This window comes from Triplophysa dalaica, chromosome 5 (genome assembly GCF_015846415.1).
Source record: "Triplophysa dalaica isolate WHDGS20190420 chromosome 5, ASM1584641v1, whole genome shotgun sequence".
NCBI classification, from domain to species: domain Eukaryota; kingdom Metazoa; phylum Chordata; class Actinopteri; order Cypriniformes; family Nemacheilidae; genus Triplophysa; species Triplophysa dalaica.
This window is the reverse complement of record NC_079546.1, coordinates 3,434,808-3,450,857: the sequence shown is the minus strand read 5'-3', so window position 1 is coordinate 3,450,857 and position 16,050 is coordinate 3,434,808. Positions and strand designations below refer to the sequence as shown.

General features: G+C 38.5%; 2 protein-coding genes across 5 annotated transcripts in view; one reads left to right on the top strand and one right to left on the bottom strand.

The window, feature by feature from the left end:
- Nucleotides 1-3,385, bottom strand: part of osbpl8 (oxysterol binding protein-like 8) — a 32,657-nt gene extending 29,272 nt beyond the window's left edge. For 2 of the 4 annotated variants that reach the window (XM_056748112.1, XM_056748116.1), the window contains exon 1: nucleotides 3,014-3,320. The gene's annotated coding sequence lies outside the window, so the exon portion shown is untranslated. Of the gene's footprint in view, nucleotides 1-3,013 lie in introns of all 4 variants that reach the window. The other 2 variants (XM_056748113.1, XM_056748114.1) reach the window with 2 other exon arrangements.
- Nucleotides 3,386-4,494: 1,109 nt separating this feature from the next.
- zdhhc17 (zinc finger DHHC-type palmitoyltransferase 17) lies at nucleotides 4,495-15,974 on the top strand. Its single transcript, XM_056748445.1, has 17 exons — nucleotides 4,495-4,571; nucleotides 8,246-8,349; nucleotides 9,019-9,141; nucleotides 9,408-9,485; nucleotides 9,654-9,798; nucleotides 9,980-10,044; nucleotides 10,134-10,296; nucleotides 10,381-10,506; nucleotides 10,600-10,742; nucleotides 10,841-10,941; nucleotides 12,027-12,151; nucleotides 12,236-12,298; nucleotides 12,407-12,500; nucleotides 12,747-12,830; nucleotides 13,012-13,169; nucleotides 13,278-13,372; nucleotides 13,456-15,974. Exons 1-17 carry the CDS (start codon nucleotides 4,509-4,511, stop codon nucleotides 13,592-13,594), a joined length of 1,869 nt encoding a protein of 622 aa, XP_056604423.1. The 5' UTR covers nucleotides 4,495-4,508; the 3' UTR covers nucleotides 13,595-15,974.
- The last annotated feature ends 76 nt before the right edge of the window (nucleotides 15,975-16,050 follow it).

Here is a 16,050-nt window from a genome sequence, read left to right as displayed (position 1 = left end):
AAATTGTAAAAAGCGCTATAGAAATAAAGTTGAGTTGTGTTGAATGTAAGCAGAGGACTCATTTCATGAACTAAAGGTAAGACAAGTTAAGGCAACCAGAGCATGCTAACACAACTCTAATTCATTCGCAGAATCCACCAAGCAGGCAAGAACACACAGGTTTCTCATAAAGAGCACGTTTACACAATAAAAAAAATGCTTTGCGTTTTTGAAAAGTTGTACGTTCACACGACAGCGTTATTCAAACGATCTGCATTTACATGGATCCAGCTTTACGCATGCCAGGCCAGTGGAGAGCGCTGTTACGCTATAAAGAAACCCCACGTGCTTGCGCACATCCGTATACACAGTTTTAATCGTATCTTTTTATTGTCGCCGTGTATGTGTGTTTATATTAGTGTGCATATAAATACTATGTCTCCGCTGGTTGTAGTGGCGCAGTTAATCTACTTTTTGCTGGAGAAATGATAATAAGTATGTCACGTGGCACAAACATGCAGCATGGAGGCCGACATTATTGTTTGGGGAATACTCATGCATGCCTACAGACTGGTAAACGGCACCTTCAGTTTTTCATTCGAAATGTAACAAACAAAAGAGCAAATGCCAAAAAAAAGACATCAGACACGCATTTTAAAACAGACCAAACAATAATTATTTTATATATATATATATAGGAATTATATAGGGAATAACACAATACAAAAAAAATACTAGGGGTTCTCTGTTCCTTTTAAATCATCTATTAGGTTACGTAAATAAATAGCATTTTTCTCTTTCATAAATCTGTGTGATAAGAAATACTGACATAAATCCTTGTGAAATATGTCAAAATTGGGAAATGTCTTAAGAAACATTTATGGCCGCCATCAGAGTTTACATTGAAATATCACTGCTCACACCCATGTTTTCAGATTCATGTTTTTTAAAGTTTGCGGGCCAAGCTGAGACACAGCTTTGACATTCACATTCTTGTGAAGGACAGGAGTGAAACAGCCCATAATGAAGGCATGGATTTAATGAGGATTAAAACTCCATTTAATTTAAACTCGAGTATCGTCAGGAGATTGGGTCCATTCATTCATATAAATGAGTGATTGGGGGCGAGACTCCGCTGGGGTGCTAAGGGGTTGCACCGGAGCACGACTGGTTGGCTATCGCTTCATTTCAGCCGTGATGCAATACAGTTCACAGTAACTAAAGAGTCTGACTCTATATCTTAATTTACCAAAAATATCATTCTTTGGTTTGGCTTGAGGTCTATTTTATATTCATCCTATAATTGTATTTTATCAGCCATAAAATGTAATGGCTTTCTGGTTTATGATAAGCCAGCAGGAAGAGTCATAAGGTTCTTATCAAATAAATGACACGAATTAAACGTTTTGTTTTATGCATTGCAAAGAGATAAGAAGCAGCCAAAAATGTCCGACTCCATTCGGATTCTGTCCTTTCTTTGTGCTTTAACTGCTAAAACTATGCAAAATATGCTGACAAATACACCATCAGCTTCAGTAACAGAACAACATGCGAATGGAAACTCTATTTGACAGGCAAATGACGATCATTGTCTCGTACAATGCTTTGTTTGAGTAGTACACATGCACTCTTGTCTTCGAGGGACAGAATCTATAGGGAGATTGCTGGTGAAAAAGACAGAAACATTTTACAGACATCAAACACCACATCTAGATCTTGAAAGTTACAGTTCAATGTCAATGTATGACATCAGAGATGCCAAATACATTAACATTTATAAGATCATAATTACATGTTTAGACAGAAATTATAGTGTTATTGCTAAATATATCATTGATTTTTTATTACGGGTGCTACATTTCACATCCCTGTGTTATCACTGTGACAAGAAACTATGTGGAAGCTTTTGCTCAGGTTTCAGAGAGAGAGAGAGAGTGGTCACATGAATCTTTATGCAAAGGTCAAACATACACACTAACATAAAATACAAGAAGGTTATCCGTGTCACCACAAGAATAAATTGGGGTTGTGTATCAGTTTCTGTCTAATCTTACGTGACCCGACTCTAAAACAACAACAGAGGGTAAAAGAGGTGTTTTTTGTGTTTTCTCCTAGACAATCACTTCAAAATAAATAACGTATAAATCATAATAATCAGCTTTGTAAACAACATAAACAGATAAAAACTCAGAAACAGCTCAATTAGGCCTTTAGGTCACACTAAAGGTGTTTTATTTGAATCTAATAGTTTCTAGAAAGCAAAAGTAACGTTCTAGTAGTTGTGACCTCAAAACAAATTGCATGGTAAGGTCTTAGACTTTTACAAAGTACTGTTACTGAACAATGTCTATGCATCAGTGATACATCAGATAATATCTTAGTCTGCCGTAATATAAATGTTTAGCATATTTGTATATACACAAGGTTGTAAAGCGAAGTTATATTGTAACTATGTCTTGTGTGATTTTTACAATAGCAGATTTTTATATTGGATATCTGCATTTAAGATAAATGTTACTGCCAAGTAAATACTACATGGACTGAATCACTGAATTAAATGTTTATATTTTAAGGCAATCCAGATGTGAATTGTTTATAATATCAGATCTTAATAAAACCATGTATGGACATCTCCAAACACGTCTCAAAACATGGACGTAAGACAGCATTTTTGGGTGTGTGCTGCATTTGTTCTCCAAACCAATGTAGAATACTATTCTGATATCAATATGGTAACGTTGGATATGTCTAAAAACATATATTATCGTGGTTTTCAATCATCGTACACCAATAATACACACATTTACAGTGCAATAATGCGACCGAAATTGTCAGTTCGGTTTTGTTCATCTTATTATATATTAACCATGTGTTTCTCAAAATCTATATGTTACCCCATTGATTTCCGTCCCCAATAGTACCCAAACATGTTGTCTACATAGGCAACTCGCTACATTTTGGGACACAGTCAGATGAGTGCGGATCTACGCGTTATTGGTATGGATCCATGTCATTATAAAAGATGGAGACAAACCTTAATGGTGCACTTTGAAGTCCTCCTGAGAATGAAGCAGGTTTTAATTTTGGAGAACGATGTTAAACGTAAATATTGAAGATTGCGTCGTCTGAGGAGAATCCACCTGTCAGTCCATGGTAAACGGGTTCAAACTTACTAGATGTATTCTAGCGCAGAATGACACCTACACATCTACATATGCATTAAATGTGAACTCTAACTGTGATTTAAAGCAGATATAAAAAGCCTAGAATTGCGATACTACCGCCCGCCTTCGATCGCACGTCCGTCTTCCTTCCACTGCTCGACTGTTTCTATCTGCAATCGGAAGTGATGTCTGCCGCGCTCGAGCGGTTCGCTCTGCGATCGTTGCTAACAGGCTAACAAAATGAAAGCTGGTTGTTGGTAGAAGGGATACAGCTACAGCCGGAAGTGGTTTCAAATATCAACATATAGTTACAATTAATTACATTAGCTAACGCCTACACCTACCCCAACCCTAAACATAACCTTACAATAACACAAAAAATATTAATCAACTGTTTTAAGCGTGACAAAAATATGCGGTATTTAAGTGCGCATGCCCAGTAGAGGTAGATGTATCCCTTCTAGTCAAATCCGAAAGCTGTTCTTCTACCATAAGTATTTACAATTCAATGCCACAAAAAACGTACAGAAATATAAACAACCGACTGGTTGTACCTAAACATTTAAAAAGCGTATGCACATTTACTTTGATTTTAATAAAAATAATAAAGAACACGAATGTCATAAAAAGTAAACTAAGGGCTCCACCTTGTGGTATTAATCGATGCGGATATACATTTAAAATGCATGCGATGACATAATCAATCGCAAGACATTTCATAGTTGATTATGAAAGTATTTTTCACATTTTTTTCTAATTGTAAATTCTGACCACTGAATTCAAACATATAGATCAAACCCGTATTTACTAATATATAGTAAACAATTGATAAAGTAGGTCGATGACGTAATGCCTAGTATTCGGACCGTTCATTCATTCATACCAACAGACAGATCTACGCTGCTCAAAACAGTAATCTATTATTAATAGAAAGTATCATGCTAAACAGAAAAGAGCAAACATTGACTGGTTGATTTCAAAACAACAACAAAAACAGATTTAGAAACACATCGAATTTGCAATATGCATATGAAGAACGTGGTAATAACATTCAAAAATAGTATCTAAATGAACAAAATTAGAAAGGAACTGAAGATCGATTAAATTGTAAAATGAATGTTAAAAGGAATAAACAAACAATATGCTTTTATTTATCACAAGAAACTGCTCGTGCTGTTGATTTTGCATTATGAATATATATATATTACTTCTAAGTATTATTTTGTGTGCTCATCGTGATATTCAGAATCAGTAATAAAGAAAAACCCAATATGACGCGCACCTCTTTCTCTCTCGTGCACGCGCGTCCTGTTCATCCCCCGCTTGATGTATTTCCCGTGATGCCCCGCGCGGTCGAGCAGCAAGATGGCGGACGCTCTGGACGAATTTGAGAAAGAAGCTGGATGCGTCCCGATTCTTCATCCCGAGGTAGAGAAAAATGCCACCTTTACTTTTGTGCATCACAGCAACGATCCTAAACGACGCTCAAAGATGCTTGTAAATGATTTCATCTCCCGCAGAAGTGTTTCTTTCGCTGATCAATTCTCACAGTGATGAAGAGGGGCTGAGTCCCCCCCACTGCTGCGTAATAGCATCGATGCTAACGCTAGCCTGTCATATTCATTGGATTTATCTTTGTTTTGCGTATGATCGCATGAATATGTTCATTTTTCAAGGCTGATACGTGTTTTTGTGACATACGGTGCATTGACAAACGTGAATTGCTGGTAATTATGGGATTTTTATAGTGTGTTGTGCTGCGTTTGGAAGTGAATGACAGTCACCCATTCAGTAACAATTGACACCATTTACAGTCAATATTCAAGGTTCACTTTGGCTTGTTATTACTCACATGGGGAGTAAAAGTCTGATTCTATAAAATTGTTTTCATTGTTTAATTGATGTGAAATTAAAAAAAAACAATCTCCTTAGTTTTGGATCTGTCATTTGTTAGTTATCTGCAATAATTATTTTCTGGTTTGATAAATGTTGCATAAATTATAATCCGTAAATGATATGAAAAGCATTATTGTCGTTTTTGCAGTGTCCAGCTGTTCATTTACAGATCAGTTGAGTTCTGTTGTATTATGGCAGTTTTATACATTTGTGACTAATATAGTTTATTCATTTTGTTTTATGTTTATACATTAGAAACGAGTAATAAGTAAAATAAGAGAAAAAATCTGAATTACATGAAAATCTGAATCACTGACATTTCATAACAGTAATCTTAAGAAATGATTGAAAGTTTGCTTTATCAGTACTTTTTGTTAAAGAGGTGATGTTGCTGCTCATGTGTATAGTGAGATACAGTATGTTCATATGCTCATGCTTTAAATTATTCATGCTCAGAGTGACTGACCGTAGCAGTGGTCCCACACATGATGTCTCATTGAATGAGATCTGTCACCTTTTGCTTACAGTCAGACAGAGAGACGGGTGTCTCCAGCAGGCCAGTTTTTTGGTGCACAGTCAAATCTTTACACTGGTAAAACTTTTTACTGTCTGTCATTTTCCCCAAATATTTTTGTGAATTGAATTCTGTGACCTAGTATTGCAGGATTTATTATATGTTAATAATCATAAGTGTTTATAATCTATAAAGCTGTGGATAGAGTCAAGACTCACACATACATGAAAAAGAAAATCACTTGTTATTGGCTGTGCAGAATCTTAGTGTGTGATGTTAATGTTAAAATGGACATAAGTTAATAACAGTTATGTTATTGTTATCATTTTAGCCCAAGTCTAGTTGCTCCAGCAGGAGAGCTTGCAGGGTTTCAGTTACCTGATGGGATGTTATATCACTCAAGACAAAGTTATAATCATATGTATATGACTAATCTGGGCTTGCTGTCCAATGCAGTTTGTTCAAATGAACAGGTCGTTGGAAAGGCTAGAGTAATGTAACACTGTGATAGGGAAAAGTGTTTTGCTCAGGATCCACTTGATAGAAAGATAAATATTTCAGTTGACTTCATAGTTTGGATTGTAATGTACATCTCACAGATGCTTGTAATAGAATTTCTTCCGCTGTTCCAGCTGGCATCTTTTCAAAAGCAGAAGTAAACCTGTATTCAAGTACAAGTAGGGCAATTCAATGAATGCAGGATTTATTTTTCTTCTAAACACAACAGATGAAAAATTTTTGAAATCCCACAACAACAGAAGGTAACCACTTGGGTAATCAATGCTGTTGTTAACTAGAAGGAAGGCGACAATATCTAGTTCCTGCATTGTCTTGGTTCACAGGAGCCATCTGCTCCATGAGATCAGTTCTGTCGGATCATATCTGTACAGTTAACTGTAGCACAAAGCAAATTAATGTAGATTGCAGAGGTTAAATAATCTTGATTTGAGTAAATTTGATGAGAAACGTTTGAGCTCATATTGAGATCTTCAGTAATATTGACTTTTGATTGCAGACTTGACAAATCTGAGCTCAGTTTGACACATGAATGACATCTTCTGTAACTCTAGAGTGCATCGCTTTGTGGCCTCTCAAATAAAGACTTATAATCTTTAACTAAAAACATATTCAGTTATACAATGCTGGAACATCAATTACTTTGGTTGGTGGTCTTTGTTTATTATGTTAGATAGCATAAGATCTATGAAAAATGTATATATTTCATAAAATCTGTGCCCCCCCTGTATCCATCTTGGGGCCCAAGTTAGAAACACTGGTCTAAGTAGATATTAATGAGATCTCATCTGTGACTTTAAGATCAGGTCTTTTACGAGTAAATGTTGTGCAGTTGTTGGTCAGTACAGACCGGCAGTAGTGATAAATGAACTGCCATGAGTCTATTAAACTGTTGATAAGATATTAAAGCAAAGTCAGTGCTGTCAGTGTCTGTGACAGATGCTGTTCTTCTTTCTCTGAGGAATATTAGGCCTGGAATGAATTAGACTGAGCTCTGCTTTGAGATTCGAGACACCATGAAAACCAATAAACGAAAAGAACACATCTCTATAAAGGCCTGCGATGCTGGATTTTCTGGTTGCGTGTCTTGCATAACGTTGTTTGGTATGCATGCGACATTACACATCCGTGTGTGTTTTTAGATTCATGAGCATGAAGCTTGTGGGTTGTGCTCTGTATTTCTGGTGTGATGTGTTTCTGTATTAATGTGGTGAGTGGGTAAAGTGGACATCTGCTGCTAAAGAGCTAAAGAACTTCCTGCAGTTCTCTCGGGCCTGCTGGATTTGGGGGGTTTTCTCAAAGTTGTATAAATAAAGTCATGACATGAAAGCGGTTCATTTTTATTTATTCTAGGAGCATGTTCTTACCATCATCAGCAAAACATGAAAGCATGGTTCCCTTTCAGTTAGTGTTCACTATACTAAACTGCCTGTGTATATACTATTTATAAAATCTAAATTCTAGATTATAAATGGATTCTCGTGTGTGTGTGTGGAGGAGGAAGCTCTGAGTGTGTAAGGACTCCTTTGTGTTTTATGCATTTCTATGTTTTTACTTTTTCTCCATTTCACTTTATCTATACATTTCTTTTTTAATGATTAGTGTAATATCTATTGCATATCTATAAAAAGTCTATTAGAGTAATAATAACATGTTCAAGATGTGGTTGTAGTTTTTAAATCTTTTCTTATGAATTTAACTAATATAAAGTAAAAATTGTATTAAAAAGGTCTCAGGAAAGTTTCTATGAAAGTGTTTGGAGGTTCAGGCTATTTTTTGTATTACGCCAGACATGATGGACATCCCCTGAGCATTGACCCTTTAATATAATAGACACCGACCCTCCCCTCTGATCAATAGTGCCAGAAGCTGTTGGACATCTGCTGTCACCATACACATCCTCCCCCGACCCATCAAGACCAGCATCAGCACCACATCAACGGAGTTCTTTGTCAAATGTTCAATAAATGATTCGGATGGGGGGCTTTTTAATGTCCCGTTTTCCTTGACGCGGTCTATTTAAACTGTCTTACAGTTTGCCTTAAGTCATAAACTGTTTGTGTTTTGTCACCATTGAGACTGACTGCCTGTGACACGCTGATCCTCTGTTTTAAACTCCTTATTATTCACCCATCAATCTCTGTGTAGATATAAACGCTTTCTCTCTCTCACACAGGAAATTAAATCTCAGAGTCACTATAACCATGGCTACAGCGAGAGCGTTAGCCGCAAGAGTAATGTGGACGACTACAGCACTTGGGACATTGTCAAAGCCACCCAGTGAGTACACACTCAAGCACGACCGCCTCTGAACAACATGCACAAGTTCATCAAAAAGGCCATAATTTCAATTTATCGCTCGCCCACAAAAATAACACGGATCTACATAATGAAAAAGCTGTTCGGAAATATGAATAAAAGCTAAATCAATCAAACCTCACGTCTGTCATCAGAACATTAAAGTGATAGTTCACCCAAAAATGTCGTTTTAATCATCGTTTACTTGTCCGCTTGTCATTTCAAACCTGTATGACTTTCTTCCGCAGAACACAAAAGAAGATATTTTGAAGAAAGTTTGTCACGGAATAGCACTTGATCCAATTCACTGTTATTGTATAGACACAAAACCAATGCAAGTGAATGGGGTCCAGTTAACAACATTCTTCAAAATATCTTCTTTTGTGTTCTGCGGAAGGTTTGAAATGACAAGAGGGAGAGCAAATGATGACAGAATTGTTCTTATTGGGTGAACTATTACTTTAAATGTGAAGCATTATGTGCATCTCGTGACCCTCCTGCTGAACACACAACACATGTGAAACTCGATGTTTTCTTCAGTCTCTTTCTGTTTTCCTTATGCAAATATATCTGACCCACACGTCCAGCGTTGTCCTGTTGAATATATTCCTGTGTTGTTTGTAAACTGCATTCGTGTGTGTGTGTGTGCAGGTATGGCATTTTCGAGCGGTGTCGTGAGCTGGTGGAGGCCGGATATGATGTGCGTCAGCCTGATAAAGAAAACGTCACACTTCTACATTGGGCGGCGATCAACAACCGCGTAGACCTGGTCAAGTATGTCTCTCTCCAGCTTAGCTTTATCTTCTTTAGTTATTTCACAGATTGCTAACTGCAATGCAAAAAAAGATGCACAATGAGATAGCACAGACCAGAATCGTGTCTGCACACGCATTCACATCCTCTTAATAAGCACCTGCTTCTTGTCATTATGTGTGTGCATTTGAATTTCTCTTGTGTAGTTATGTCCTGAACTCAGATCAGATGTTAACACGCATCATTGTGTGTCTGAACGCTGTGTTTTCTTGAATGTGTGTTTGCAGATATTACATATCTAAAGGGGGTGTAGTGGATCAGCTGGGAGGAGATCTGAACTCCACACCGCTGCACTGGGCTACAAGGTGACTGTGTGTCTGTGTATAGACTGCACTGTGTGTACTGAACACTGACTACTATAAAAAAAACAAGTATTATATGAATCAATTTTAGTAAATGGCATCCATGTTTTCGCACCAGAAATGAAATGAATATGCATTTTAAATTAAGTTTTGTGTGAACACGTCTTTCAGACAGGGGCATCTGTCTATGGTGGTGCAGTTAATGAAATACGGGGCGGATCCATCTCTTATCGACGGGGAGGGCTGTAGCTGTGTGCATCTGGCCGCTCAGTTTGGACATACTTCGATTGTGGCCTACCTCATTGCTAAGGGACAGGTAGACACACTCTATTGATTATGAAATAAAGTTACAGCATGATATTCTGCATCTAAATGTTTATAAAGATCGGTTTATGAAAGCTATTCTTGATGTTTCCACTTTGGCCTGCAGGGGGCAGTACATACACATGACATCTGATGTCAGTTTAATGTGACAGTTTTAATGTTTTCCCTTTCAGGATGTGGATATGATGGATCAGAATGGAATGACCCCTTTGATGTGGGCAGCGTATCGGACACACAGGTGTGTGTGTGTGTTATACATGGCTATGTACTCTCTCGCTGTAATGAAAGGTCAAGCTGATGTTTGTAACCTCTCGTGTTACTTTGCAGCGTTGACCCGACGCGTCTGTTGCTGACGTTTAACGTGTCTGTGAATCTGGGTGATAAGTATCATAAGAACACAGCTCTGCACTGGGCCGTTCTGGCAGGAAACACCACCGTCATCAGTCTGCTGCTGGAGGCCAATTCTAATGTCGATTCACAAAACATAAAGGTACATTCTTAGATGACGGGAGGTATGACATTCTCTGTATTCCACAGCCTCTTGTAATTGAAATGTTTGTTTGGGTCATGACAGGGCGAAACGCCGCTGGATTTGGCCAAACAGAGGAAAAACGTGTGGATGACAAATCACCTGCAGGAGGCCAGACAAGCCAAAGGTTACGACAGCCCATCGTACCTGAAACGACTCAAGATGGACAAGGTAGAATGAATGAGACGCACTCATTCTGAAGAGACTTGCTCAGAAATCCATCACATAACCATAGATGAATGTGTTGTGTTTGTGTGCTGGCAGGAGTTCAGGCAGAAGGTGATGTTGGGAACTCCATTCCTCGTGATTTGGTTGGTGGGATTCATCGCTGATCTAGACATCGACTCTTGGCTCATAAAGGGTGGGATGTATGTAGCTATGTGGCTTGTTGTGCAGTTCCTCTCCAAGTGAGTTACACCGAAGGACTTTGACCTGACGTTCAGTCTTTGTGTGGAGAGCCATCACTCAAATGTCATTCTCTCTTTCTCTCTCTCTCCTCCTGTAGGTCATTTTTTGATCACTCCATGCATAGTGCTCTTCCTCTGGGCATCTATCTGGCCACTAAGTTCTGGATGTACATCACCTGGTTTTATTGGTTTTGGAACGATATCCTTTCAAGATCTTATATCACTTACTCTGTTTCGCATTCTAAACCTACAAAAATATGTATTTTTTGCAATGTTAAGTGCTCTGAATATTTGAGGCTATGACCCCTGAGACGTCCGTGTACATAAACGCTGGGTATGACGTGCTGGAGATTCCCTCTTCGTCAGTTCAGAGCTTTCAAACAACATTTGCTCTTCATATTTTGTGCTTCTTGTAACATTATATTGCCGGTGTCTACTGTCTAATTGAAGGCAGATGCATCTTTATCAGGTTTTCTCTAGCGTGACATGGATGTGGAACAAAAATGTACCATTAAATATAGCGAGAAACAAACACAAGACATCTTACACTTTACAGGATAATTCTCCCATCTGATTCAGTCGAGTTGATAAATTGAAGCGGTTCAGACATGGCTGGTGTGTACGTCTCATGTCAGAAACGGCAGCTTAAATTACACGGATGAGTCCGTTTCCCCTCATCGTCTAACAACAGTACATGTCCTGTGAGGATTCAGCTCCTGTTTTAGGAGTGCTATAATTGTTGCAGTTGTGGAATAGTTCTGATGTCAGCCAAACCACTGACTCACTTAAAGAGACACACATTCCTTGTGTTTGTGGCCATTGCTTGTGGACGTAGCTTGTCCTTTAATGTTCGCCGCACATTCCGTATCAACCTTGAATTTCCTGCATTTGTCCTGCCATGATATTTTTTTAGATTTGTTTCAGAGGCTTCATCTTTGCAAACATCCGTACATGGATGCTTGACTCGGCAGGAACAAAGGGGCTGGAATGTAAACTATATTCTTTCTCCTGCAGAATTCAGTCTGTTGACTTTGAGTTTGCATGTCGTGGATGGGTCTCGTATCTCAGATGTAATGGTTTTAAATGCCATATTGTAATATTTAGTGTTCTGGTGAACGTGTTTTTTAAAGAGAAACAATGATCACAGTTTGGGTTTCATTCCCAGATGACGGTGGGCTGATTCATCACTACTATGGTCATGGAAATGTTGTTTCAGAGTGGGAAAAGTTCTCAAAATGTTAAAACTCTTGAAAGCATGTAAACCGGTTCCTTAACGCTTCACACTTCTCCCATTCGTCACCGTTCACCTGCCCTTCCTGCTCAACAGTCTCGCTCTCTTCTACAACTTCGGCAAGTCCTGGAAGTCTGACCCTGGCATTATCAAAGCGTCTGAGGAGCAGAAGAAGAAGGTGAACATGTGTCCTTCGGCACTGACCGTATGAATGGATTCTCAAACGCCTCGTCTTAATCTTTGCTCTGTTTCTTCTCTCTAGACTATTGTTGAGTTGGCAGAAACAGGCTGTCTGGATCTCAGTATATTCTGCAGCACCTGTTTGGTAATGATGACTGTATTTTCATGATAACAGAACTGTCTAATTTACATTGTGATTTGCATGTAGTCCCATAAAACCAAACTTGTAATCGTTCCATTTAATTGGCTGCAGATACGAAAGCCAATCAGATCGAAACACTGCGCTGTGTGCAATCGATGCATCGCCAAGTTTGATCATCACTGCCCCTGGGTGGGCAACTGTGTAGGTGAGTAACCCAAAGACACAGAGAGCATCTCGGCTGTTTCTCCTGAGATAAAGAGTCAGAAATGTGTCTGTCATTAGAGTTTGAGAGGAGATGTCAACAATATGTCAAACTGGGCTCAGATTTGTCAAGTCTGCAATCAATATTATTGAAGACATTTATTCAAATCCACATTATTTTCCTTTCTGTCTTTGGACTTAAAGTCAGAGGTGAGAGACTCATTTCTCTTTCTTCTCGTTTTCTGGACAGGAAGTGGAAACCATCGTTACTTCATAGGCTACTTATTCTTCCTGTTGTGTATGATCTGTTGGATGATATACGGCTGTATTTGCTGTGAGTTACAAACACACTTCTATATTTAGTCTTTGTCTTGTTTCATGTTTTTCTGAAGTTAGCATTATACTTTGTATAATGTCTTGTTATAGTTACACATCTCACATGAAAGTTACACATGAAAAGCATATGTTTACTCCAGTTTGTTATTCTTGAGTTTGATGTGTTCTGTGTTTATCAGATTGGAGTATTCACTGTCCTACGAGCTACACTAAAGATGGCTTTTGGATGTACATCACTCAGATCGCCACCTGCTCGCCGTGGATGTTCTGGATGTTTCTCAACAGCGTGTTTCACTTCATGTGGGTCGCTGTGCTCATCATGTGCCAGCTTTATCAGGTGACAAACACACGTCATGATTATTCCGCCCTTTGTGGATTAAATTGTCACGTTTGTGACAAAACGATGCAATTTCATTAGATGTTAATCTGCTGTGTTTCTCTTTAGATCGCTGTTCTGGGCATCACAACAAATGAGAGAATGAACGCCAGGCGATACAAGCACTTTAAAGTTACAGCCACATCCATTGAGAGCCCATTCAAGTGAGATATCAAAAATAAAATGTGCGTGTTCAATATTCGTTTGGTTTTTAGTCTAATGCCGCTCTTGTGTTTTCTGTGTGCAGTCACGGCTGTATGAGGAACCTTATCAATTTCTTTGACCTGAGGTGCTGCGGTCTGCTTCGGCCTGTGGCGGTGGACTGGACATCTCAGTACACAATAGATTACGACCAGACGTCCGGCTCGGGATACCAGCTGGTGTAGCGTGAAGGAGCGAAAGAGAGAGAGAGAAAAGGGGAGAGGTTTTCCTCACAGAGAGACTCCAAACCTCATCCCGTCAGGATACGCATGCTGTTATCGGTTACCATCACCACCTGCCCACCGCGACCAGCCCCCCTCCCCCTGCCGTAGACGGCACTGAAGCGCAGGGTTGCGAGGAACAGGAAGAGGAGTTTAATGACATCAGAGGCACACAGCGTATGCAGTTAAACAAACGGAAGTAACTCCTCCGCTGGACAGAAGAAACGGTTTTGGGTTCGCACATCGAGTGCTTTTCGGTTTTGTTACTTTTATGTTTGTTTCCTGTGAATCCTTTTCTGTTGCATTTTCGTTTTAAGGTCCTGGTACAGCCTGGACAGAAATTTATCAGCGCAAGTCTGTGTTTTTAAAGGGTCAGTTCACCCAAAAATAAACAAAGACTAAATTACAAAATTTCTCTTGTGCTCCATTGCTGTTTATTTTTGGGTGAATTGTCTTGAGTTCATCTCATCATGATTCTTTATGATGTTTTGCTACACAGACATCATAAAGACCCATGTTTACATGACTAGACAGGTGCCCTTTTAAATAATGTCATGTAAACATATTTATTTTAACCTATTTATAGAGTATTTTTCAAAGAGTAATTATGGTACCATGTGGTCATTTTACGTATGTTTTAAACGTATATGTACATTTGCAGCATGTTCAATAGTTTAGGTAGCTGAATGTCATGAAACTGGTCAAGAACATGTCAGACTAATATTTTACCCCCAAATCAAAAGAAAGATGTAATTATATTTTGCAAAAAGAAAATCAAGCCTTTATACAAAGCTGTTTAAAGCCTAATTGTAATTAATTAATTAATCTAGTTGTTACTTCAGTATTGGGAATATTGAAATATGCTGATTTAAATGACAGGGATAAGAATCTTAAGGGAATCACATTTTCGAATAATCTGAAATCTTGTTAAATATCTCAACATAAATACATATTCTTGAAGCTTAATTTTCCTTTTTTTACTAAGGGGTGAAATATTAATCATGTCATGCTTTTGACCGATTATCTGAGATTCAGGATTAAAAAGAAATAACACACTCATATGTGAAACTCTATATTTATTAAATATGTGTAGTTTTAGTATGTGTCTACATTGTAGTTGGACCTGATAGTTTGTTTCTTTTGTTTTTGGTGGCAACTTTGTCTCAAACAATGCACTGATCTTTTTTCCTCGTTTATAAAGAATTGAGCTCAATTCCCCGCCAACCCTCCAAGGGATCGTCAGAATCGAGAGGAAGCTCCTCCTCCTTTTTCTCTCCTGCATTTCCTCTTCCTGTGTGTGGTGCCGACGGGATAAACTCATGTAAAGAATGTGCATCTGTACATAAACCGATAAGATTGATTTTTCGTGAGTGACTTTTCGTTTGTTTTTATTTTGTCTGTGTTAGTTGAAGCTGCTCCACGTTTCTTTTTTATCTTACCAAAAAGCGGCGAAAATATTGACTATGAGTTTGTGGCTTTTAGTGACGTCTGCCACTGCTGTGTATAGACCTCTTTTACCCTGCAAGTCTCCACTGCATGTGTAAAGGCCGGACCTGTGGCCGTTACCATAGTGACCACTCCTCCCATCCCAGAGACATCTGTAAATAGTGAATGTTCAGTATTTGCAAGTGTATTTTTTTCTTTTTTTATCCACTGTGTGTAGCGTTATTGCGTATCCCTTGGTCTGCGGATGCTCTGCAGATGTATTATATCTGAATGTTTCCACTCTCATCCATTTATCTGAAGAGTTTTTTTTGTATGTTTCATTGCTGGGTTTCTTGTACCCTTGGATGTACAAATTGTAAAGCAAGCGGCAGTACAGTAGACACAAGTAACCGTCACGATGTAACATGATGACATCAGGAGGACGCCACGCATCATCACTAATGGACCTATGGAGGAGCCCCATACTGTAATACCCTAATTAGGCATAGTAACCTTTAACCTGGGGAAGAGAATATATGCCTGACACTGTTTTTACATCATATATACAGTATCCGCTTTGTTGTTTCATATGCCGGCTGTTTCCCCACCATGTGAAAAGCACATGCTCATCTCCAGTGCCTCAGCTGAGATCAGGACATCACCTTAACTCTGCTTCACATGTAAACTTATTGGGCATGGTTCAATTTTAATGGCTTTATTAATAAAACGTTTAAAGGTGAGAGTCCTGTGCATTAGTTTTCAGTATAACTGCTAAGAGTTCTGCAAATTAATATGATTTACAGCTAATGACTGAAGCCAGCATGAGATCATAATGGACTGTATGGGGTGCATTATTCCAAAGAAAAATATCTTTCATCAAAATACAATACTACTCTCTTCCAGTCACTTTTTAAAATCAAGTCCATTCCCATCGGATTTAATGAAGTCTTTACTGTAGTAAAATGGGTTGTGAATAGCTTATAAGTTTCATTTTT